Source organism: Lipophrys pholis (genome assembly GCF_963383615.2).
Source record: "Lipophrys pholis genome assembly, chromosome: 21".
NCBI classification, from domain to species: Eukaryota; Metazoa; Chordata; class Actinopteri; order Blenniiformes; family Blenniidae; genus Lipophrys; species Lipophrys pholis.
Genome location: NC_137649.1, coordinates 16486858 through 16511051, shown reverse-complemented (window position 1 = coordinate 16511051; position 24194 = coordinate 16486858). Strand labels below are relative to the sequence as shown.

At 43.8% G+C, this 24194-nt stretch overlaps 1 protein-coding gene across 2 annotated transcripts; it reads right to left on the bottom strand.

The window, feature by feature from the left end:
- Positions 1 to 876: 876 nt before the first annotated feature.
- Positions 877 to 22974, bottom strand: LOC308126457 (estrogen-related receptor gamma-like). 2 transcript variants are annotated; one of them, XM_080490865.1, is made up of 8 exons: positions 22563 to 22974; positions 17103 to 17357; positions 16860 to 17017; positions 15301 to 15417; positions 8772 to 8876; positions 8292 to 8474; positions 3315 to 3584; positions 877 to 3222 (listed from the first exon to the last, which is right to left on the bottom strand). In XM_080490865.1, exons 1-8 carry the CDS (start codon positions 22631 to 22633, stop codon positions 2978 to 2980), a joined length of 1404 nt encoding a protein of 467 aa, XP_080346991.1. In that variant the 5' UTR covers positions 22634 to 22974; the 3' UTR covers positions 877 to 2977. The 2 variants fall into 2 exon arrangements, with proteins under 2 accessions (XP_080346991.1, XP_080346992.1); XM_080490866.1 differs by having other exon boundaries at positions 884 to 3222; positions 8292 to 8465.
- Between the last annotated feature and the right edge of the window lie 1220 nt (positions 22975 to 24194).

Sequence of the window (24194 nt, the reverse complement as noted above, 5' to 3'; positions counted from 1 at the left end):
CCTAATATACATTTGGAGTGTGGGTAAAAGGCTGGTTCAAACCAGGAAGGAGGTTCAAACCAGCAACTCTCATGATGTGAGGTGATACTATCATCCACCCTCCTAAAGACTTGAATCATCCCCAATTCTAATTCAAATTCAGGAACTCAAAATTTAAGGGTTTATTCAATTATTAGGTGGCAATGGGGACTTGTCCAATAAAGTAATGTCTGTTGGAATGTATTGGAAAAATATTAATACTAATATTGAACTAGTATCAAAAACATTAAGCCAAATACAACTTTTTAAAGATGAATTAATTCGTAGAGATTACTCCAAACAATACTCATAGTGCTACAGTAACTTCATATGATATTACTCCCCAAAACGTGTAATCTGTCCTTGAATTAAAAACTCTTGTTTGCTATCCATTCGTGGAGTCATTTTAGATGCTGCGCATGAGGAGTGGTTGAGGAATTACAGAATAGACACGGTATTCATCGTTTATCTCCCGCTTCTATGTTGTGAACGGAAGGGATTAAATCAAAGCTGCAATATTGTCGGTCTAAATCTGTGCTGGGAGGGAGTTTGTTTTCCTCGGCGTCTCTGTATGATGGAGCGATGAGTCGGACGCCTCTGCTTCTATCAGCCTCAACAGGCAGCTGATGACCAGCTCTCTCTGGGGCCACTGTTAGACTTCATTACATTAGGGCTGTTAATTATAAATCTCCATCCAACTGGGCTCAGATGGCCGAAATGTGCCATAATGGGCCTTCCTTGGAAGCGACAGTCTATTGTCAGACTGTGGCGAGTCCACTGCAGCCACTTACCAGCGCCTAATGAATTTGTTTCAAACCCCACTCTGCTTCGCCGAGGAAGACGACGCCGGGATAATATGAGCTTTGCATTAAGGGGATCATCTTTATTGCCCAAAAATCCACCTGAGAATGAAATAGCACAGCTCATCCAAACAAAGCTTATTTGCATCTTTAAACATCTCTGTTGGCATAAGACATGATGTATGTACAGCAAAATTATACATGACATATATTGAAACCGTCATATTGCTGCTACATGTGATCATCTCGTCACAAAAATATGCACATTATAGTGTCACAGTACTTTTACTTAAATAAGGAGCAAGACTCGGAAACATTTCGTGTCACCGAGATTCCTTCCTCCTGTTTCAATCTCTTCACGTAACAGGCGGGGGAGGGGAGGGGGGGTGGGGTGGGGTGGGGGGAGAAAACTAGTCTTCACACAACACACACTAACAGATTAATAGAGAGCCATCACCAGTTCCCCCAAATATTATGGCTAAAAGGAAAAGTAGTGCACAAATTCCAACCTAAACATTGATTTCTACCAGAGAAAAGACATCAAGCGCCTCCCTAATCCAGATTATACAGTATGGCAGCCATAGTACATAGTTAAAATTCTATCTATGGGTCTACACAAGTCTACAACACTATGATCTTCAAGTACAGACTCCGCCTCTAATCAGCTTTTCTTTCATTTTCGTAGTGTGGTCTAGGTATCAGTGCTGTAGCAGAGAAGCTAGTAAAAAAGTATCTACAGGGATATCATTTAAAAATCTTTAAAAAATTATCATCCACTGCAATTGCTCGTTAATGCCACAATAATACATGAAAACAACGATAAAGAAACAGAGCAACTTTTTTTTTTTTTTTAAATAAATATTACTTTGCTGTGATACAGTTGCATTGTGACATTGAGTCCTTTTATCCCTGAAATAGTTAACTAAAGTGGATTTCAGAGTGTACCCTCCAGACCCCCACCCACCCCACCCCCACCCCAACCCACCCAAGTGTCAAAAGAAACCCTGAAGAAAAAAACAAAAAACGTCAAACATCTAGTTAGCTTCAGGCTTCAGGGACGTTTGCACGACGCATTGATTTTGAGTATCTACAGTGAGAGAAGATGCAGACTCTGGAATGAAGCAGTGTGCAGAGGAAGAGTGAGGACGGTTGGTTGGAATCGGGACTGCTCCAGATTGCTGCTGTGTGCTGTATGCAAGCATGTGCGAGCTAGTAAGTATTGGCAAGAAAGCTGTATAGGTTGATAAAACAACAGCTTCCGAGGTTCAGCAATGAAAATGCCCACCGAAGCGCCACAGTACGTGGAATTATGCGTCGCGAAAGCTCAGAATATTGGCGCAATATGTCCAGCGGTGGCGTCCCCCTACACTTTGAAAACCCCAAGCCGACTAAAGTCAGGAAGCTACATATTGTCTTTGATAAGATGCCAATCGCTTACTTGCGTTTTATTTAATTTCCTACGCATGAATGAAGGGAATAGAAAGATATTTCTGCGACACACAGTCGAGCACGGATGCAGGATTATGTGAATGTCTTTTCGTCCACGTCCTAGTACTGTGGATGTTTGCTGGTAGTAATCAACAATATCAGTCTTTTCTCTTTGGCAAGACTAACCCTACCTCTCATTTTACTTTGTTGTAATAGACAAAAAAAAAAAAAGAAAAGGACAAATAAAACCGAATCTCTAAATGCACAAGGATGCAGATTTTACAGGCTTCAAGATGAATAAGTAATCCACGAGGATCTTCAAGTATCAGGTGGTCTTTTTGAAAAAAAAAAAAGAAAGAAGCTCTACGTTTGGCATGTTACTGCTGATATCTCTAGAAGGCGATTCTTCTGCTGTTACGCTGTCTGTCCAGTCATCTTGATCTTTCAAAGCAGGCAGACAAGCTCGATTCAGTGTCGCAAACAGCAAAGGTGACACCGAAAGCCTGATTCACCTGCCTCCTTTCACTTCCGCTCAAACTGTGAGTGTGGCTGTAGAAACCCTCCAGCTGCTGGATTCCCAGCGGTTGCAAATTTGAAGACTTCACTGTCAATCGCAAGCTGCAATGGGACAAATACACGGCGTCAGACTCCCAACATTACCCGTTATACTTTGCTTGCTCTTGTCCCGACCGCTGCTTCGCAGGTCGGGACCAAGCGAATTGCTGTTCAGGTCAGGCTTTGGCCTCGAGCAGTTCGAGGAACAGTTTGTGCATAGGCACGCGTCCGTCCTGCTTGATGCTGCAGAAATGCTGGACGGCACGGGCAGACGTCTGACGGAGAAGAGGGAGGGTCATGATCATTTTTCCTGCACGACGAGGGTCCTCCGGGTGGTGGGAGGCCTCGTGGTCCTGCAGCGCCCCGTGCAGGACGTCCTGGAGTCTTTGGACCGCTTCTGAATCCTCGATCTGCATGGAGTCTGGAACGGAGATGGAGGTGAGAAATTCTCCCGCCTCGGGGAAAAACATTTCTGTCTTTTTTTTTTTTTTTCTGCAACGACAAGCCGAATACCTGAGTTAGCGAGTGCAATCGCTTTGAGGACCACAAACTCCTCCTTCTCCAGCCCCATCGCCTTGAACTTCTTCACCAGCTGCAGGATGGCGTTGTTGAGGTCGAGCAGGCCGGCCAGCTTCGACTGCTCCTCGTCCATTATGTAGTCCTCGGCATAGACCAGCTTGTCCTCCGTAGCCAGAGAACGGAAAACCACTCGGAGGATCAAAATCTCCATCCAGCCGCTCTGGAGCAGACTCATCTGGTCCGCCAGCGACAGCAAGGGGAATCCTGGAAAGGAAGGGAGGGAGACGAAAGTCAGTCAAAGTAAGATTCCTCCTTCGTCAAATCATCTGTCAAATTAGAAATACAGCACGGGGGTTCTTTAAATTCAAGTTTCCAAATTTGGATTGAATTCATTTTAAGATTTGGATATGTTCATTGATGCAACATAGATAAACAGTGACCTCTGGTGGCTGAAGAAACATTGACAGGAACACAGCAGAAATCAGATGAATGAGTTCCAGAATGCTCACTCCCAGTGGATGTAAGTCATCTACAACCACAGATAACAGCTATTAATGTTATAATCTTATTTGCAACAATATTTCTTTTGATAGAACATAACCAAATAGTTGTGAATCCTCAATTAACCAAACTATGACATTGTCTCAGCTCTATTGGCGAGTGAAGGATCCAGTTCTTGGGATGTCGGACAAAATATGGGGATTCATCATGTCTCTGGAAAATCAGGAGAATTTAGTACACCCTGTCGCCTGCCTTTAAATCCTGATTCTTGAAGAAACCTCTGGTAGAAACAAGTTCTAATGTAGCTGCATTACAGGAGGCAAGACTTGCAGACATTTCCCTCTGTTGTCATGACTGATTTCAAGTCCATCATGATATTCCAGAGTTTCTTAAGACGAGGCCTCGCGGCAAAGGGCATGACAAAGGACAGAGGAAGTAAATAGGTGGTACATTTAATTGCACTCTGCAGGACACACCTACTTTGATTGACAATTACACCCCACAGGAGTATGATTAAACCCACTCATGGGCCCTGCATAAACCCGCACACACACTCTCACACTCACGTTTACTGTAATTAAACGGATGATTTTACACAGCGCAAGAAGGCGGGGGAGGTGTTTGTATTTTTGACGCCATCGGTGATTGTTATCAGGATCCACTGCTCTTTACAATCACTGCGGGGACGGCAGTCGCACCCATTTCCCCACTATCGCTCCCTGATTGATTGGAAACGCCGCCTGTGCACAATTTCATTGCTCGATAGGGATCAGTATTCTGGCACAGGTCCATCGATCAGAAGGAGAGACCTGTGAGTGTGTGTTTGAGGCCGCATGATGAAATCTCGGGTGATACATGTACAGGTTTTAAAGACTAATACAAGTCACATCTCCTATAAAGAGTAAAGAGCGTGTTGTAAAAGGATGAAGCAAAATCAACCAAGGGCAACAAGGGGGGGGTGTATCTGGCTAAGGTTTGAGTGATATCAACAGCAGCCACGCCACAGTCGCTTCACACACGCACACACACAAACACACACACACACACACACACTCAACGGCCAACTTTCATCACAGTCTCAAAAAGGCCAAAAACAAAGAGGGCAGTTGGTCTTTAGCCAGCTCATCTGCCAGTCTGGCCCTCAGACTTCAGACCACATCACTGTCAATCTGCCTGATAGGAGCCGACACCGAAGGGTGGGGGGGGGGAGCAGGACAGTAGCCCCAACACACTCACCTCCCCCTGGGCAAAGAACTCAGATGGCCTGGGCCGCTTTGCCCAGGACCCTGGTCCTCCCAGCAAAAGGGGCCGTGTGTACTGCCACTCATCCAGACCTGATGTGACATGGCCATTACGCTGCCAGGGAGGGCCAGTCGTTTTTTGTTTTTTTTAAGTACCCATTTTCTCTGTATGTGTCTCTTTTATCTAATGCTTTTTTTTTCTCTCTTTTTATTTCCTGTCAGCTGGGCCGTCTCTCTTTTGTTTTTTTTCTACATCCTGAATCCTCTCCATGAATGATGCGATTGTTCCATCTTTTCTTTCTATCTCTTGATGGACAGAAGCCCAAGGTGCATTGCTATTATGGGTGACGCTAAACTATAAAACTACCAGGATGTCACTCTGGAGGCCGCCATTATTGTCAATGTCCATCTACTCGCGTATGTTCAGGAGAACTATTTACTACGGCCATGGTATGCATGCACAGTAGCAGCATTTTTAAAAAGTTGGTTTTTTTCCCTGTAAGTGTTAAATATCAATGCTGTTAATCAAAAACGTGCGTTTTCAAAGCCTCAGAGTATCATCAAGTTTTGTCACGTAAACGGGCCCTTAGATTGACTTATGCATTTCAATTTTTTTAGTCTTAATGCTTCTATGGACTGTACAAGTTTAGTAGTTTTCTAAAAGTTTACAAGCTGCAACACTGTGCAGTGCAGATATCACAGGTTTTGAATTGGTTCGGTCATTTTCTTGTGCATCTTGATTCTTTGTTTGCATCTGTCGCTTGGAGCAGCAGTCACACTGCAGTGTCGTGAACTTTTCCTGAAATTCCTTCACTGTTAGGAGATGATCTCAGGCTGCCTGTGATAAATGCTGTCAGTGAACGCCCCACACGGCGAAACACTCGACAACAGACATGGCCACAGTTTTCCATATTTCAAGCAAATTCGTCAGTTGGACGTTGAAGAAATAATTTGGCATGGTGGGGAAAGCGCTCGGATCGGAGTAGAATGGTTGTTACTCTGCTCGTGTGTGTGTGATTATGGGCTACAGCTCGCAGCCAGTTCTCACTTCAAGCAGTGGCTGGAAACAAGGGAAAACATCTGGCTTGGCTCTGTTTAAAGACAAAGTCTGCCTACCAGCACCTCTGAAGCACCAACTTCTGTGGAAAATCAGAATAACCGAGAAAAGAAAAACCCTCTACGTTGTGGATGCTGAGAGGACTTTTTCCAGACTAACCCGTTCTCAGCTACACCAACTGGTGCATCTTCGGTAACATTTCAGCCGTTGGAGTAAAATGTGCTTGACATTTGGGTGACAATATGACTCCTTTTCCTTCAGCGCCCTCAGGTAAGGTATCTGCCGCGCGTACAGCCGCCTCTCATCACAAGCCTCTCCACTGGCAAAGGGTCTACAAATACACACATCAGTCGGACTCCATCTGTCTTGTGCGCTGACAGTAAAGAGCCGACAAAGAAGACAGACAGCAGCAGCCCGGGGGGGGGGGGGGGGGGGGGGGGGGGGGTGATGAGAGGAGGCAGGGAGGAGGGAGAAGGGAGACCGGAGTTTCTAACAGAACAATAGAAATGCTGATGAGGAGCACACCTCAAATACCTGCTTCACACAAATATAGCTGTGAGATTAAAAGTGCACACGCCACATTTGTTTGTTTTGGAAGCAAGTCAGGAACTAGACAGCCACGAAAAGAGGGAGAAAAAAAAAGCAGGTGTTTCCCTGGTGATGTTTTGGGTGATGATAATGTGGCTGATTACGCAGTGATAAAAAGAAAAGGAAAAGACCAAACGAAGAAATCAGACACGTGATCATTTCTCTGATACAGAGCTCAGTGCAGGTGTTCTTCGTTTTCACTATTAATGTTTGAACCGTCAACACAAAGTTGATAAAAGGTTGGATGATTTATGTGGCATTGTGGAGATGGACTGTGTACAGGGAGGAGGAGGAGGAGGAGGAGGAGGATGCAGTGGGCAGTGTCTCTCACCCTCTCCATGATGCACAGGTCAACAGCAGGAACACCTTCAGCAACCTACATTCACTACCAAGAGCCACAGGAGACCACCTCCTTCAAGCTCCATAACTCTCCTGTATATATAAAACCTGTCTAATTATATGTATTGTATTTGTTATAATTTTATTATTCTAAATCGATTCATTATTCTGGATTTATTCCATTTCTATGATGCCTAATGTGGCTGAATTTATCAACGCCAAGAATCAGCGTTTGCCAAATGACAACTCCTGAGCATAAGACCTAACGTTTCCTCCACATCCAACTTAATCTAGGATCTAATGCTTTCATGGTATCTGAGGTGCCGTTAGCAATAATGACAGAAGTTTGAATGTAGATCTGAAAACATGAAATGAACAGTATTAAGACTTGAAATTGATTCCCATGAAACTTTTAAACACATCACGTTTGTGTGAATCTTGCATTGAAATCAAGAACTGTGTGTTTCAGGCATTTAAGATAAGCAGAGGAAAAGAGACAAAGCAATTTGTAGGAACTTAAATGGGACTTGGGCTCAGGCGATGAAGGACTATCTCTCACGAAGCACATTTAGAAATTCGACAGAAACAAAGACGTAAAAAGACGAGATACTACTTTGAATATTCCTCATCCCTCTGTTACCTTTTGCCCTCCATAGTGCTGTTTATTTCATTCATTTCAGAGTTTAGTAATCATTATTGAAAGATGATCCGCTCGACACGGCTGCTCGCGATTACAACCCACAGCCTCACTTGTGTGCCGACTTTTAATCCCACTAAGCTGTCAGAATGCACTTCCTCTCCGCTTCCCACCGACTCATCAAAGGAGAGAAAAGACTCCGGACATCCCTTCTGCTGTTCCTGTGAGGACGAGCTTTAAGAGTGCCAGGAGGTTTTCTATAATTCGGCCTGCACACAAACACACGCACACACACACACAGAACTGCAGCTCAGGAAATGAATTAAAACTTACAGGTGGCCGCTGGTCATCTGGTCGATTTATAGGGAACATACTGTGGTCAGCAGAGGTGCGTCACACACAAAGGATGACTAGCAAATAAGAACCAACCCATGCCAACATTACCTTCATCCTCTGGGCTTCCAACCAAGCATCTTGGCAATCGCCAGTCCGACCAATCCCTCATCTGATCTCGTTAGAGACTTAATGGATCTAATATGTCTGGGCTTCGCTGTGTGATCCAACGAAGGAGATAGTGGAACTGTGGGGGGGCTCAGGATTCATCTTACCCGGGATGTGTTTGGCCCAGCCGATGTTGACCACCAGCTCTCTGTCAGCCAGGTCACACAGTGTGGTCAGAGCCTTGATGTCACTCTCAGGCACCGTGGGGTCCGGCATGGCGAAGATGCTCTCCGGCTCGGCCACCAGCAGTAAGGACACCACCTTGTTCTCCACTGCACCGCCTACAGAGACTTAAGAGAAATTCATTTTTTTGGGGGGGGGGTTATCGGAGCAGTGCGAGCACTTCTCACTTCAAGTAATACATTCAGATATGATTAATGCCAAGTGACTAGAGAAATACAATACTAGAACGGAAAACCCATTAAAAGTTGTGACAGGCGAATCAAAGAAAACATCATTTGATTGTTGTGTATTCTCAGACTGGAACAAAAATCAAAGCGCTTGCACTGAAAGTAAAGGAATCCATTATGTAAAAGAAAAAAAAAAAAATCTTTGAGAGGAATTATGAAACCTCTTTGTGCACTTACATATTTTCTTCTGTGCAGACTGAGGGTGCAGGTATTGGCTGTTCTCAGCATCTATTCTCCTCTTGTACTTTTGCCTGCCACCTCGCACTCGGTCCAGGCGCACACCTAGAAGAAACAACAACATCAAAGGGCGTCAGTGATGCTTTGAGCCGGGTCACGGCTGGGTGGATGTACACACACCTCATCACAGAGAGAGAAATTCACGAAATTTAAGAATTTAAGTCTAAAGAGGGAGAAAGTCTGCATCGAAACTCAGAGTTGGGTAGAAGAGCTTTGGTAGCGCTTCAATTTCCTGTGTTGAATCAATATTAGATAGTCAAATCTCTCTAACGGGGCTGGACAAGGTGCTTAATGTCACATTATGATATTCATTACTTAACACAGACATTTACCTTATTGCATGTAAACTCAGTTTGTTTTGTCTTTTGAAAATAAGTGTTTTTCATTGGGTCTGAATTCACACAGGACCATGGGACACAGGAAGGGTGCGATGTTGAGTCGCTACTGGGTTGAGATCAACACCTCTTTTATCTTTGACAACAATAAGAAAAAAAAAAAACAACAGAAAGCCACCACATCTGAGCCTGGTTCTACAGGTTTCTTCCTCCGTCACCTAAGTTTGTTCACGTTGAATAGTTGCTTTTCTTTAGTCTCTTTGGCTATGTATTTATTGGCGCGATACACAGAACAGAAAAACAATAAGAAAGAATAGGTATATATAAATCACATTCCGTGAGGTGTCATCGGTTTGTAACGCACAAAGAAAAATAACTCGTTTGAAGAGGGTTTTGGGTTACTGAACAGGTGTCGTCTGTGAAGTATTTGACATTGACCACAGGAACCCGCGTTGTGCTAAACCCAGTAAATCATCAGGAAGTCGCCCAATCGTCAGCTCACATGCAGCAGCTTCCCCCGGGGGAGAGCGGGACGGGCGACGAGTCCTGCCGGCGCAGCGGCACGCTTCGTGCAACCTGACGCTAAACAACCTTTCAGAGCGGCCCGCGACAACTGCTCATCTGAAGCTGCATTGTGGTCTCCTTTACAACAACGTGTGTTTGTGAATGTTTTTGAGGGGGCTGTTTATATGGCGTCATGTTCACGGAGGAGAAATGTACGTGCCAAAGAAGAAAACGGTCTGCATGAGCATCTTTAGACAGAGTGCACGTCTCTGGTGAGCGCGATCGTGACTCAGGAAGCCTTCAGTAGTGTAGTGGAGTTGGATTTCCTGCGCTACACTGTGTAAGATAGCAATAGTGGCCCCGAATAGATCCATAATAGCGCTCGCATCTGTAACAGACACGCGGCAGATATTATTTGCCCACTTGACACCTCGCAGTGATGCTCCGTGGCTTCGAGCCGGCAGTCGGCTGCGCTTGACTTGCTTACAGAGATATTTATGGAGAGAATGTGTCGACATTGAGATTATTAGATCTCATTATTTCAATTTAACCAGACATGTTGATGGTGTTGTGGGACATACATACTAATCTTTATTAGTTTTTTAAAAATCACATTTTATAGCAAGGTCATTCCGGTAATTGTAGTAAGACAGCAGTTTTTTGCTTTCTGTTTTTTTTTTTTTTTTTTGTTTGCCAAGACTGTTTTCATGTTTTGTGTATCGTATGTGTACATTTTCTACAATCTATGCCTCCTTAAAGATCTCAGTTACAGTATACGGGTTAGTTTCTGTCTCTGTGCGATGGGGTAAACACAGCTGAGTACAGAAGGACTGTATATACAGTACAAGCACCTCAGTTATCGTATCGATTGGTTGAACTATTTTTGCAGCAAATATGAGGAAATGGTTGCTTTTCAAAGTGTGTCTACAATGTTATTCCCATGACCGTCAGAGCTGTTCCTGCAGCTGTGCCTTCTCTGGCACTAAAGTGTGACTGTGTCGCGTTACGTTATACTGTCATATTTGCTTTTTTACTGTAAGACAGTTTCAAAAATGCAGTCAAGATTTCTATCTGTGGTATTCAGATGGAAAAGCTGGCAGATAAAGAGAGTTAACTTGTACAAGACGTGGGCGCTCCATCATGCATGCGCTGTTCTCGTCCTCACATTACTACAAACTGCTCGAAAATTCAGGTTAAAGCCAAACATTTGTCCGTGCGCATCGTGCAGGTGCGCAACCGTTTGTGTTGAAATGTCACATTTGAAACAGACACATTAGGGTGAAGTGTAACTTTTCACTGTGGAATGTGCTGACAACCAAAAGGCCAAGAATAGCTCCGCTGGATAACAAAACAGATACACACACCTCCTCCCCATCTCTCCGAACAGCCCATCGGAGTTCGATAAAGGCGGACCGCTCAGACACTGATTTATTTTTGCCTCTTTCATCACTCGGCCTTCTTTTAAAGGCGTCTGGAGTTTCACATGAGCGGCTTTACAGGTTCCCAAAATGCTCACTGCGCTCAGCAGGAGGACGTCCAGCCGCTGATGGCAGACTGATCCAGGTTATCCTGTTCTGCAGCAGCACGTCCCGCCTCCGTCACGGCCGCCACCATGTGTACACGACAAACAGTCGCAAGCTACTCAGATAATGTGACGGTGGTACGCATGGCTGCCACCAACAATATGTTGGCAATGCTGTAGTGTGTTCTTGCTTCTTGGCGATAAATCGACCAAAAACATTTAGAAAGTTGGCCAGGTCAAGAACAAATGTTTCCCCTGACGTGTTTTTGAGGCTTTTCACACGGAAGAAGGTTTGGATTCCATATTGTAACATGGTCAGAAAAATATATACAATTATTTTTTTTTCCAATCAGAACATCTTGTCAGACAGTCTGCCGTGTATACTGCAATCACAGGTAGAAAGTAAAGATGCTCGTTTTAATTCTTGTATCTTAATACCGTTTTGTAGGTCACTAGTTACGTTTTTTTGGTTCTTTTTGAATCATTGCATGACTGAAGACTGATTTGAACCTGTGTGCATCACAGAGTGTGTTTCCTGCTTTCAGTTATTTCAAAGAAATGACTAGGTGGAACAGGTATCTCCAGTTAACAGTGGGAAGTTTGCATGTCCTTCCTATGCGGGCATGGATTTAAATTCTGACTTTAAATGTGTGTGGTGGTCCGTCTCTGTTTGTCAGGTTTTCTTAATTTATTTTATTTTTTTTTTTAATTTACAGTAAGTATTTGTCCTTCTTCTGTGTATTTTTGTCATCGCGCAATCCCATAAAATCAGATTTGATCCGTGTGTCGAAGTGATGGTCATTTTTTATTTATTTTCTTGTCACCTCAGTAATGACATGCTAATTGAAAATGGGAGCAGCTGACATAAACAAATGGAGAGTTAAGAAACGGGCGTGTCTCCACGTCACAACTTGTCAGCTCAAACCTCGATGCAAGTTCATCAAACTAATGAGAAAACATCAGGTTTGCTTCACTTTCTTTGGTGCGACCATCACCCGGCCCTCACCCATTGGTCTATAATACAGAGTGGTGCGTGGATGGATGATTGGAAACATATTTTTAATAGTCTTTACAAGGAGTTTTCAGCACAGGTTGTAAATCTGCATCACATGTTCAGAGTGAAGTGAGTGATGCACATTATTCAGGGTCTCAAACAGCCCGAGGCAACACAGAAAAGTCAGGACGCCATGGTATTTATTGCTGCCCCACTGCCCATATTCCTCAGAAGCGTAAACTGTTACACTATAAAAGAAAATACAGATTTGCCAAATTTCATCTGTATTACAAAACATTGTTCAACATTGCCGACAAATATGTTTGGAGTGGTTTAGGTAAGCGACGGCAACCCTGGAAACGTCCACTAAACAGGGCTTAATCAAATCCTGCCCGGGGTCTATATGTCTTTTAGCCGTGTATTTAATGTGGCTCTGCCTCAACTCATTAAACCTCACAGCTCCTCTGTCTCTGGCTTTACTGCGGCCTCTCCGGGGAAGAGGGGCATTACGAGACACGATGAAGCGCGTTACGAGGGTGCTTACGACAGGAGTTACGAGGGGCAGTTCGCATTTCACGGAGGTCCAGGAATCCCACAAGGCATCTGGAGGAATTTACGAGGGAGGAGGGAAAGCGAAGGGGGTTGAAACGGGAGCCCCCCCCCCCCCCCCCCCCCCCCCCCCTCCCCGATAGGCAAGTCGGGATGCTGTTGATGCCCCAACCCTATTAAAAGCAGCTAATTTAGAAAAAGGGCATACACACACTCAAGCCGCACAAACACACAGAAGTGTGACCATAAATGTGACTGCAGTGCTGACTGACATGTTTAAACGCACCCATATACAGAAACACGCATAAAGATGCGATGATTCTGTTTAACACTGGGCGAGCAATAAGCAGCGGCGGCTGTGTGTTTAGAGACGAGTGGGCAGCATTAAAGGACCATTCAGGTTTATTACAATCGGGATCATATTTTCATAGTTTGGACATAACTTCTATTAGTTCTGACAACATTATTCTACAAGCTTAATAGGGCAGAGTCTCCGCAGCGCAGTCTGACGGAGGGAGTAGCAACCAGTCGATGTGCAAATAGGAGACGATGGTCGTCGCTCAAATTACAGGCGACAAACCTCCTTGTTTAGTTAATCCAGCATTTGCAACAGACTATACAAATCACTGACTAAATCAGTCCATCCACGCATCTTCTACACCTGCCTTATCTAATTTAGAGCCAAAACACCTCGGACAGATCGCCCGTCCACTACAGGGTCAACACACTCGTGAACAAATCCAAGTCAACAATGAACCAGACACTCCTCTTTAGGAAATGCATGAATGAAGAGAAACATGCAAAAATAATTCAGAAAATCAAACCGGTTCCTCTTGTTTTGAGGTTGGAATGCCAAACCACTACACCCAAGCAGTGTGAAAATCAATACATTAATGAAGTAAAAATCTGAACTTTTGAGCATGTGTTCAAGCAGTCAAGAAAAGTTATTTTTGGCTGGATTGGATCGGAGCATTTCTTGTTAGAGAAAAACAAACCGATGCTATTTCTTACTCACTGCGGGCCATCGACGTGGAAGGTCAAACATTGTCAAAGGATCAGTTAAGAATAAGACTTCCTCATGGGCATCATCATCACACTGAGGTGCAGCAGAACTTCTCAAATTCACACATTTTATTATCAACAATCCACCTCCATAGCAGAAACCTCTCACAATCTTAAATATGATAATGAGCTGCATCATTATCAATAATTAAGCTGCTGTGTTCACAAATACCACCAGACGTTACAACAGGGTGTGTGCATTTCAGAATCTGTCAGTTTACTGAAGTAAAAGAAGTTGGAATCACAACTGTTGAATTTACCAAAGTTGTTTTCTTCATATAATTATCTATACTTCTGCTTAAGTAAGTATTGTGAATGCTTTGGCCCCTCTGGTAGATACTGTTGAAGTGCATAAGGACACATGTGGCACAAACGCAGCATGAAACACAAACGCTCGGCTCTTCTGCCCTCCACAACTGTCATTAATGAAAAGGTGACAACAAATTAAAAGATCAGGCTTCACACACTTGCGAGTTTGATCTGCTCGCCCACCTTCGGTACGCCGCACACAGCAGCCGCCGAGTCAGTCGGTACAGTACAGTAGGAGGCCGCTAATGTTTTCCTTTTTGAGTCACTTCTAAATCTGGAACAACAATATGTCACCAGTCAGGCGCACAGTCGGACTGACGGAGCACCTGACCGCTGGTAGAGACCCTCTGGGGAATGTATACATGCCGGCAGCGTCACTTGGAATTTGATAGCACGCAGGGTGAGAGTTTGCATCCTTCAGCTGTATTAAAAAGTGAGGACATGTGTCTTTGATGCACCTTATGAATGAATGTTTGTGTCTGAGTTGTAGTGTGACAGTCCAGCTTATATGAATCACATCTCAAAATAGGAATAACATTTTCAAAATTTCTTCATTTTTTTTTTTTTTCCAGAACATCACAGCTCCCTCCTTTATCTTGGCAGAGCCGTAGTGTTATTAATGTACCTACCAAAAAAAAAAATAACTGGCAGATGTCCAGAGGCTATTTTGGTGGAGCACCACAGAGACAGAGGCTGAATAGTGAGCAGCCTTCTCCTCCTTCTGCTATGCAATGCATTGTTAAGCACTCCGTTTACTACACACACACACACACACACACACACACACACACACACACACACACACACACACACACACACACACACACACACACACACACACATCACAAATGGCACAAAAGGCGTGAAGTTTAACTGCCAGAAGTTTTAGGTTTCACTGGAGTTTACACAACAACGGCACACACTGGTTGATCAGGTGAAACATTAAGAGAATCTGATAATTAGGTTATTGTCTCCAGGAATGCACAACAAAGAACTCGCACTCCGCCTTGTGTTAGTCTTCGCTTTCTCTTCCAGCTCTCTGAAGGATGAGTTTTGAACCTCTGCCAAGACTAACAGACTGATCGATTTCGGAAAAAGTACCCCAAACGATTTTTGTTTTTTGTTTTTTGTTTTTTGTTTTTTGTCTTGATCCAAGTCTGAAAAGTTCAGTTTCTTTTTTAGTGTATGGCTGACCTTCTCTTAACATGCCCACCGCCAGACACTTCACAAATCGACACGCTTGGCAAGATTTCCTTCTCCTCTTGGTGATTTCACATTCATTGGATGCCGGGCAGCTGTACTCGATGTTACCTGAACACGAACAAGAGACGGGATAGAAAAAACACCTTGGTTATTGCTCCGGGGACAACAAAAACAACAATCCAATAGAGCAGTTTATCACCCGGTGCGTCCATCATGACAATACTTGGGTTGTCGCGGATCCCAGTTTTTATGTCAAAGGTTGCATTTTTACAGAAACCTGTTAGTGTCTGAGGTCTTGAAGAGACACTGTGAGCTGCAGGACTCAAAACACCTCTGTTGTGTAAACAAACCTAAAAGGTCTTAAAAGTTACTATTGTACTAAACAGTAATCCTGAACTGACTCTGGTCTGACAGCGAAAGGAAACAAGTCTGTAAGTCATATTAACACTTTACCTGTGGATATTATATTGCGTTTAATAAGACCTGACTGCTAATGGATTCATGTTGACCTATGGCTGTGCCTGATTTCTCATTACTTTGTAAATCTGTAAAATATCTCAGATATAGAGCGACGTAGTCTAACGAACTACAGCTGAATTTATCTGAACACCACCGGTCGGCTTTCACTAATCCGTTCCTGGACACTTAAAAATCCACGCCGTCAACCTTTCAACACAGGTCCGTTGTCTCGGCGTGACACGGAGATGACCTCTGTGACCTTGATCGAATGGATTTAAAACAGGCCGAGTGATGTTTTACGAGATTTAAATAATGCTGTGTTATTTTGGAGATGTTAATTTTGGCAGCATCACTCCCAATTTGTGTCACGAGTCAAGGAAAAGAAAAAAAAAAAAAAAAGGACACATTCCTTACACCTAACCAGCAGCCTAAGCCGCTCCATTAAGCCTGATGGCGTCCAGCCAGTTGCCGACGCTCTCAGCTGCCACCCCCGATCAGACACAGGAAGCATCTGATGAGCCAGACATCAGATCTGGATCCCTCTGCTTGATGTGACAGCCGCTCCAGTTTGCCCTTTGAACCTGTGTACAGCAGCCAAATTTTTGGAGGCTTGAGCTAAAAACGCAGCCTGTCAGGTGCTCAACCTGGGCCGAGAGCTGGCAACGCGTGGGGCGGCTCCTCGAAATGCTGCTGGCGCCCGACGCTCCGACAGCTTCTGCGGCCCGAAGCGCGGCGCTGCACACATTTACCACCATGTGTTATCTGAAGCTTCACGACCTAAACTCAAACATGTTGACTATATACACAGCACGCCATCAATCTACTGTGTATCAGCTGTTTGCAAACAGATCTTTATTTAAAGCCTCTCTGCAGTTTGGGAGGCAGGAGGTGACGGCGGCTATGAACTAACTGATCTGAGCTTGTTTATACCAAAACAAACGCTCTGCATCTGCACCGTGATGCTGGTAAAACAGGTTTAAAAGACGGCAGGAAGGAATTATCAGCCATGCAACATAAACTCTGTTACTATGTATAAAGCCCGACCTGTTCCTGTGCTGCATGTGAGTTTTAGATGTGTTTCTGTCTCTTACCTTGGATGGTCCTCTTGAAAAACGCCTTGCAGGCCTCACATGAGGCCACGCCATAGTGGTAGCCCGAGGCCACGTCCCCACACACCAGACACAGCCGCTTGGCCACCGAGCCCAGCATGAACTCACACTTCACTTGGCCCTCTTCCTCCCCAAACCTCCTGGACAGAGGTGGACGGAAACACAAGGATTGAGTACTCGGATAATAATGATCCCGTTCAACGTGTGAAACAAACACAAACCGACCTGTTTGTCCCTCCATTGTTGGCCAGCACTGCCGTGTTACCATAGACGCCCGGTGAGTCCAGGCCATTGCTGTGTTTGTGAGCCTTATTAGTCAGGGGGCCGTAGCTGGAGTTGGTGTCCGAGGAAGAGCTTCCAGGACTGGGCTGGGGCGGACTGATGTCACCCTGAGAGCTGGGACTTGGGCTGGAGGGCTCACGCTTGATGGTGGTGGGACAAGCGGGGTCCAAGCCCCTCACTGACATCCTGCCCAGAAGCCTGGAAAAAAAAGAACCAAGGAGATGGAAGACAAGAAGAATAGATCCACATAAAGGTTTTTTTCATACATATTTATGATGCAGAGAGTCTTCCAATTCACCTTTATATAATGAGTCACCTTGGTATCATAATTAATATTAATATATGTAATTGACCTTCAGGTTGGTGGCTGCTGATTCATTTTATTAAGTCAAGCATCATTTACACAGATCGTAATCGTGTCTCAAGGATCTGTAAAAAAAAAAAAAAAAAATCCATATCTTTAATTTATGGGTTTATTTCTGTTTGCAAACAAACATGTGTGTGTTTTTACACCACAAACAGAATGATAAACACTAAGAATGCTATTTTCTGATGAGCTTACTCCCTTTTTGAACCTCTCCATTTCTAAAATGCGGCAAATACTTCCACCTCCGAGTCTCCACATCCTTCCACCTGACCATACATCCATTCAAGCCATCCCGGCACCACCTAAACCAGCCGTTTGTCATTTCCCACATATGCAAAGCTTCTGTTCATTACACTGCTTTGTTTTCAAAGGGGAGGATTGCTTAAGCAAACCTATGGAAATGCCCAAATCAAAATTGTCCGCATCACTCTGCCCACCAGTGTGAAAAACCACCTCTTTCTTTCTCTTCTGGGAAATATTTGATCATGTAAAGATAAAAAAGAAACGACAATCCTAAGCGCTGCTTGTTAAAGTGTGTGTCGTGGCTCTATTATTGGATTAAGATGTGACCACAACAGACTCTCTGTCACCATGCCGAGGAGAACAAGCGTCTGAAAGTGTACAGTAGGCCCACAGGCATGTGATCTGCAATCAAACACACACAGACACACACACACACACACACACACACACACACACACACACACACACACACATACTCACGATGTGGCGTCAGACCCTCGTGCGTGGATGTAAAAATAAAAAGCTCAGACAGTCTCCCACGTCTCCACTTCAGATTTCCATGCTCAGGAACACACTGGAGCTCCCTTTGCGCACACGCTCACAGACACGCGTCTTCATAAACACCCTCACACATGCTTTCATGCAACTGTTTGTCGCCAGGGCCAACTTTAAAAAAAAAAAACACTCCCTCTACCATCTCTCTTTTCGGTTGCACACCTCCACTCGCAGACAAACACACGCGCACGCCATAGATCTCGCCCACTCCGCTCTCAGCCTGGTGAGGTGGATGTTGACGTTTCCTGACATGTAAATCAGTGTTTTCCAATGAAAGGTGATTTGGTAGGCAAAAAGAGAGGCTGTTTTTAACCACCCACTGAGTAAACCATGGCCATGCGCTACTGACCCCTCTACAAACCCACAAAAACAGGCAGTGAGAGCGAGGGCAGATACCGAGAGGAACAGTTTAACTGCCGGGGGGGAAAAAAACCCAAACAATCAAATCAACTGTGGCAACGCAATCATTGTCATCGCTGTACTAAATGGAGCTTTGTGGCACTTCTTCGGTACAGATGGAAGACATTGCAGCGGGTATCAAAAACTATCAAAGACCAAACGCTGGCACAGAACTTTTGACTGAGTGGCTTTTTTCCATCAGGCTGTTTTTGATTGACTGTTTCAGTGAAGTGCCCGCACAAGCCCTACTGATTTATTTTTCTTACTTAGAGGCAGACGAAACGGTGCTGCGGCAAACGTGGCAGGCCAACTTTCGCGTCTTTACCCATCCGCGGATGAAAGCACAACTTTGTGGCGGGATCTCAGCTCTGCGTGACTTTCTCAGGCAAAAGTTTATCACGCCGATCCCATGTTGGGTTCTCGATTGCGTTGGGCCTGGCTGAAACCAGGCCTGTCTTTTTCAAAATATTCCCCCGTTTTATACAAACCAGTATTCATCAGATTCCATTTTTAGAAATAGATTGGGAAGAAAACGTCAATATAAATTGGCAAGTCGTAATCCAGGTGTGCAGTTCAACTCAACTGAAGCAGAGCTTCAGAATGGTACAGATTAGGGTGTTTTTCACTCAGGAGTTTATTTGTTAAATAAATAAAATAAGACCAAAGCTCATTGAAGCTGAGTACAAGGATTATTCTATATTCTATTGTACAACTACAGAGTGAGGCAAAACCCTATTTACAACCAGATGTAAAAATAGGCGGAGCACTGTCGCACAATAAACCTCAACTCAGATTTTTTGAAATAAAAAAAACCAAACATGAGATGGTTGGTGTTTTAAGGATGAATAAAAAAGGAAATTCTTTTTATTTCATTTCTACAGATAATAGTTCTGTTAGTTCATAGACTAATAAAACATTTAAACTTAATGTAGTTGGTGTATCACTGCTTAAACTGCAGGTAAAATGTTTTGGGACATAACAGAATTCCATGTATTGTAAGAATGAACTCTAAACTGAAAAAAAGGAAAGTTTTCGCCGCGATTCACTCCTTTTCAGAATAATCTAAAAGTTTGTTGGGATGTAATCTAATGCCGGATCTCAATGTAATCAGGTGTAAAAGTGATTTTTCTCGGTACGACTCCTCCTGACAGTTATATAGAAAAACCGTTGGTTGTAATTGTCTCATCATTCCGTCAGCAAGCCTGAAGATGCCACTTTGCTCCATCACCTCGCTCACTGCATCTCCAGCTTCTCAATCCACTCTGGAGACTATAAAAACCAGCACAGTGAATAGATTTCAGTTTCCTTTTACAATGACTCACTGGTAGCCTTACTGGCTATCCATCACAGGTGTCCATATTGCTGTGTCAAGTCTCTGTCAGGGAACGAGTGAGATATATTTTGCTCTCTCCCATTGTAATGCATCTTAAGGAGGGAGGAGGCAGCGGGAGGTGGGGGGGGGGGGTTAGTTTTCATAATGAAATGGCATTAGATGTGATACGATATTCACTCTGACAGGTTACTAATCTACAACTGCACATAAAAGTCTATCAAAAGGTGGTTGGTGCAGCAGGGGCAGATCAAAGAGTCCGTGTGTGTGTGTGTGTGTGTGTGTGTGTGTGTGTGTGTGTGTGTGTGTGTGTGTGTGTGTGTGTGTGTGTGTGTGTGTGTGTGTGTGTGTGTGTGTGTGTGTGTGCAGGCAAAGTTATCATCATGCCCCGGCTTCTTTTGTGTCGCAGTATCCAAAACAGCTCTAATGGCACCTGGGCAACAAAGGATAAAATGCAGCGTGAAACGACAAGAGGACAAAAAAAAAAAAGAAGGGAGAAGAAGACGAGAGGCGGGAGGAAGTTACGAGAGGGTCAGACTGATAGAGGGAGTGTGAAAAAGCTGGGGAGGGGCAGAAAGAAAGGGGGCAGTCCTGTGGCTCATTAACCTGAGCGGTGTTGGAAGAAAAGAGAGAGGGCAACACTTTCTTTCAAATGAGCAGTCATAATGCAGACAATGACCCTCTGGGTGATGGAAGGGATGAAAGGAGAGGGAGAAAGAAATATATATCTTAAGAATAAAACTAACCACAATTCTATAACGAGGCAGAGGTTCCGTGTGTAATATCACAAAATCCCATTGTGGCGCCTTAATAACCTAGTCAACCTGAACCCTTCGGAGCAGCGATCGAGGTCACTGACGTCTCAGCAGTGTTTCTTTTTTCCTTTTTTTTTTCTTCTTCTTTAAACTAATGAGCCAGAGATGAGCAGGGATCAGCGGCACCCCCGGCCAGCTGTAAGAGCCTTAGTCAGGCTTTGGACAGGGCTGAGAGATGAGGTGCCTGCGACTGGGGCTTGGGCTCACGGGCTCCGGAAACATGGATCGCGTGCCACACATGAGGATCATCTGTGGCCGCCATCGCCTTTCCCCCCGATCTTTATCTGGTTTCTGGTGTCACAGGCAATCATCCAACCTGCACATGGACATTTGTACCTATCCTCTTCTTCCTCTGCTTATCTGACAGTCCTCTTTATTTCCGCGCCGTGGGAAAAGTTCATTTCCCATTCTTAAATACATTCTTATGCCACAGCATTGATGGATGATAATAGGCTTTTTTTTTTATATAATTCTATTTATGAAAAAAGAGCCTTTGAGCAATTAAACAGCTGCTTCACACGTCTTCTCCTAAAATCTTACAGGATTTGTTGATATCGGTGGAGAAGGTTTTTCGCTGCCAACCTCCAGGACGAGTTCCCTCCAAACCATAGAGACGACCACTATCAACATAGAAACCGCGACAACCAGAAGCAATGAACGGCAAACCTGCGGTGAATTTTCTACAACTTGAACCCATTTTCGGCAAAACTGTTTTGAATACAGTCACCATGAAAAAAAAAAAAGAAAGAAAAGTTTTCATCGTGTATAATTAATTTGTAAATTATTGAAATGTGTAAAACAAATTTCCTGCAATTCCATTTATCTAACTTATAGAATGTGACACTCGTTTGTTCAGTTTGAAGTTACCGCACACTCAAAGTGTTACATTAATCCGTCATTAGAGAGCGTAACTTATAACATCCTCTTTAATTCTGACCGTTTATCGACTCCTTAATGAATTGATGAACCCAAAGAAAAGAGTCAAATACCTCGAACGTAATGGGAAATATTGCACCATATGCAGTGATGAGCTCTGAGTGACAAAAAAAATCCATGACGGGACTTATTATGATGAGCGAATACTCCAAAAAAGGTTTCTTTTTCTTGAAGGTGAACGGAACAGTAACCATGTGAATTAAGCTTTCTCTGCGTTATACTTCATATACACCAGATCTCTAACGCAATAAAAAAACGTATTTAATTTTACCTTTAAGTTACCACGGCTCCATTAAATCCTTTAAAGTATGATCTGGCTACAAGGCAAAGTGGAAACTACTAAACCTGTATTGCAATGATATTACAATGAAGTTTATTAAAATAAGGGTGGTAGTGATGAAAAAAAAGAAGTAACTATGCGGAAACCTGAGGAAGTCTGTGTATTTATGTTGTTGTTTCTATATAGTATGATTGTATAAATTATATTATTGGCAAAACAATGAAAAAAAACCTTGAAATTAAAAGAGTGAATAAAAGGAGGAAAGTCAACGTGGCACGCATGAAGAAAAGCTCAAACATTCTTCAATAAACTCAATGAGCCCTCAAATAAGTACGTGTTTGAAGTATATTAAGTAAATAACTAGGTATATTTCAGGTCAGGCAGAGACAGAGCATGCAGACACACTGTCAGTCTGTATTAAACCCGTACGGATATGACAGTACCTACTTCTCGTCCTGTGGTGTGAGAAAGTACTTACTCTGTGTCAGAGTGGTAGGTGAAGCACTCTGGGAGGTAGAGGTCGACCAGATCCATGTGCACTGCCACCATGCTCCGAACAGTAGAAACTCGGGTCTCTCCTTCTCCCTTCCTCCTGACCTGTTTTGTCCTTCTGCTCTGCAAAAGCGACTCTCTCTCTCTCTCTCTCTCTCTCTCTCTCTCTCTCTCTCACCACTCTGTTTTGTCACTTTCTCTTTATTCTGCCTCCAAACTCTGTCTCCATCTACTGCCCTCTCCTCTGCTGTGTCACACTCTGGGCTCCTCTCATTGTCCCCGTGTCTGTCTCCCTGTCACTCACACTTCTCACCAACTGCCCCCGGCCGCCTTTGAAGTCCCCACTGTTGTGACTAGTAGCTGTGTGTGACAAGGGTCTCCAAGCAAAGCCAGCCCTCGTGAACACCCAGCCACACAGTTTAAATGGCCTTCCCACTGAACGCAGGGCCGCGTGCCCATTGGTTCTTCCCCTGAGCCAATCGGAGCCGGAGCATCTGCAGCAGGTGGATAGGACACGACAGGGTGTGTGCGTGTGTGTGTGTGTGTGTGGGGTGGTGGGGGGGGTCTGTAACAGGTTGTAGCTGCCAGGAAACGTGCTCGAAGGGAGGGGCTTTTTGTTCTGTTGCCCCTTGGGGAAAAATAAAGTGATTGAATAGAGTTAGATTCATCACTTAGCCTCAAAACTTTTTCATTCCATTTCATTTATTGGTTTATTTGGACGGGACGGTGCATATCAATGAACAAGACACCTCTTCATGAGGTCACTGTAAATATGCCGGATTTAGCTCAACGCTAATTTCCATCCGTCGTCCTACATTAAACCACACAAGGTTATAAACACATAAAAACAATATGGTGAAACCAAGACAAGGATGAGAGAATAATTCTTCCTAAAAACCAGAAAGTGCAAATATTCAGTAGTCTGACGTGGGTAAAGTGCCATTTTTTTATATCTATATTTTAAAGTGCAGGATTGTTATTGATCAGCCATATCTTGTACTGTTTTTTTTTTTTTAAACCGACAAAGGTGGAGCTCCCTCGGATAACTGGAGATACGGTATTCCAGTTTCTGGAACCTTTAACAGATAAGGCATTCTGGGCAAAAGAGGACTTTCTAAATTTAATTTCACAATCAATTTTGGACTGTGGTAGGAAACTAGAGAGCCCGGGAGGAAACCAAACAAACAAATAAACAAAAACCCACAAAGGCCGAACATGAAAACTCCACACAGAGTCCCTCAATGACGTCCTCGGCTATTTTTGAATAATGTGAGTAATGTGAGCCCATTTTGTCAAATTCATCCACACAACTTCACTGTGCTTCATTTGGTTTGTAGATCTTATGGAATACTTTTGTCAGTGTACTTTGAGTACTGTTTAGATTGTTTCTCCAAAAGAAATACACAATTTGAAAGCAAGTGCTTGTATCACAACTCGACATTTTTCTTTTAAATTCTCAGCTCAAGAAAGTTCTGAGGATAACCACGACAAAATAGTAAGAAAAGTATTTATTGTGATCTGCTAACTTTAACCTTTGAGTGTCATCACAGTTCAGTTGTAAAAGTGTGCTCACTGTTTGTTATAATGAAGCGTAGGGAGTGTGACCCGACACTCAAAG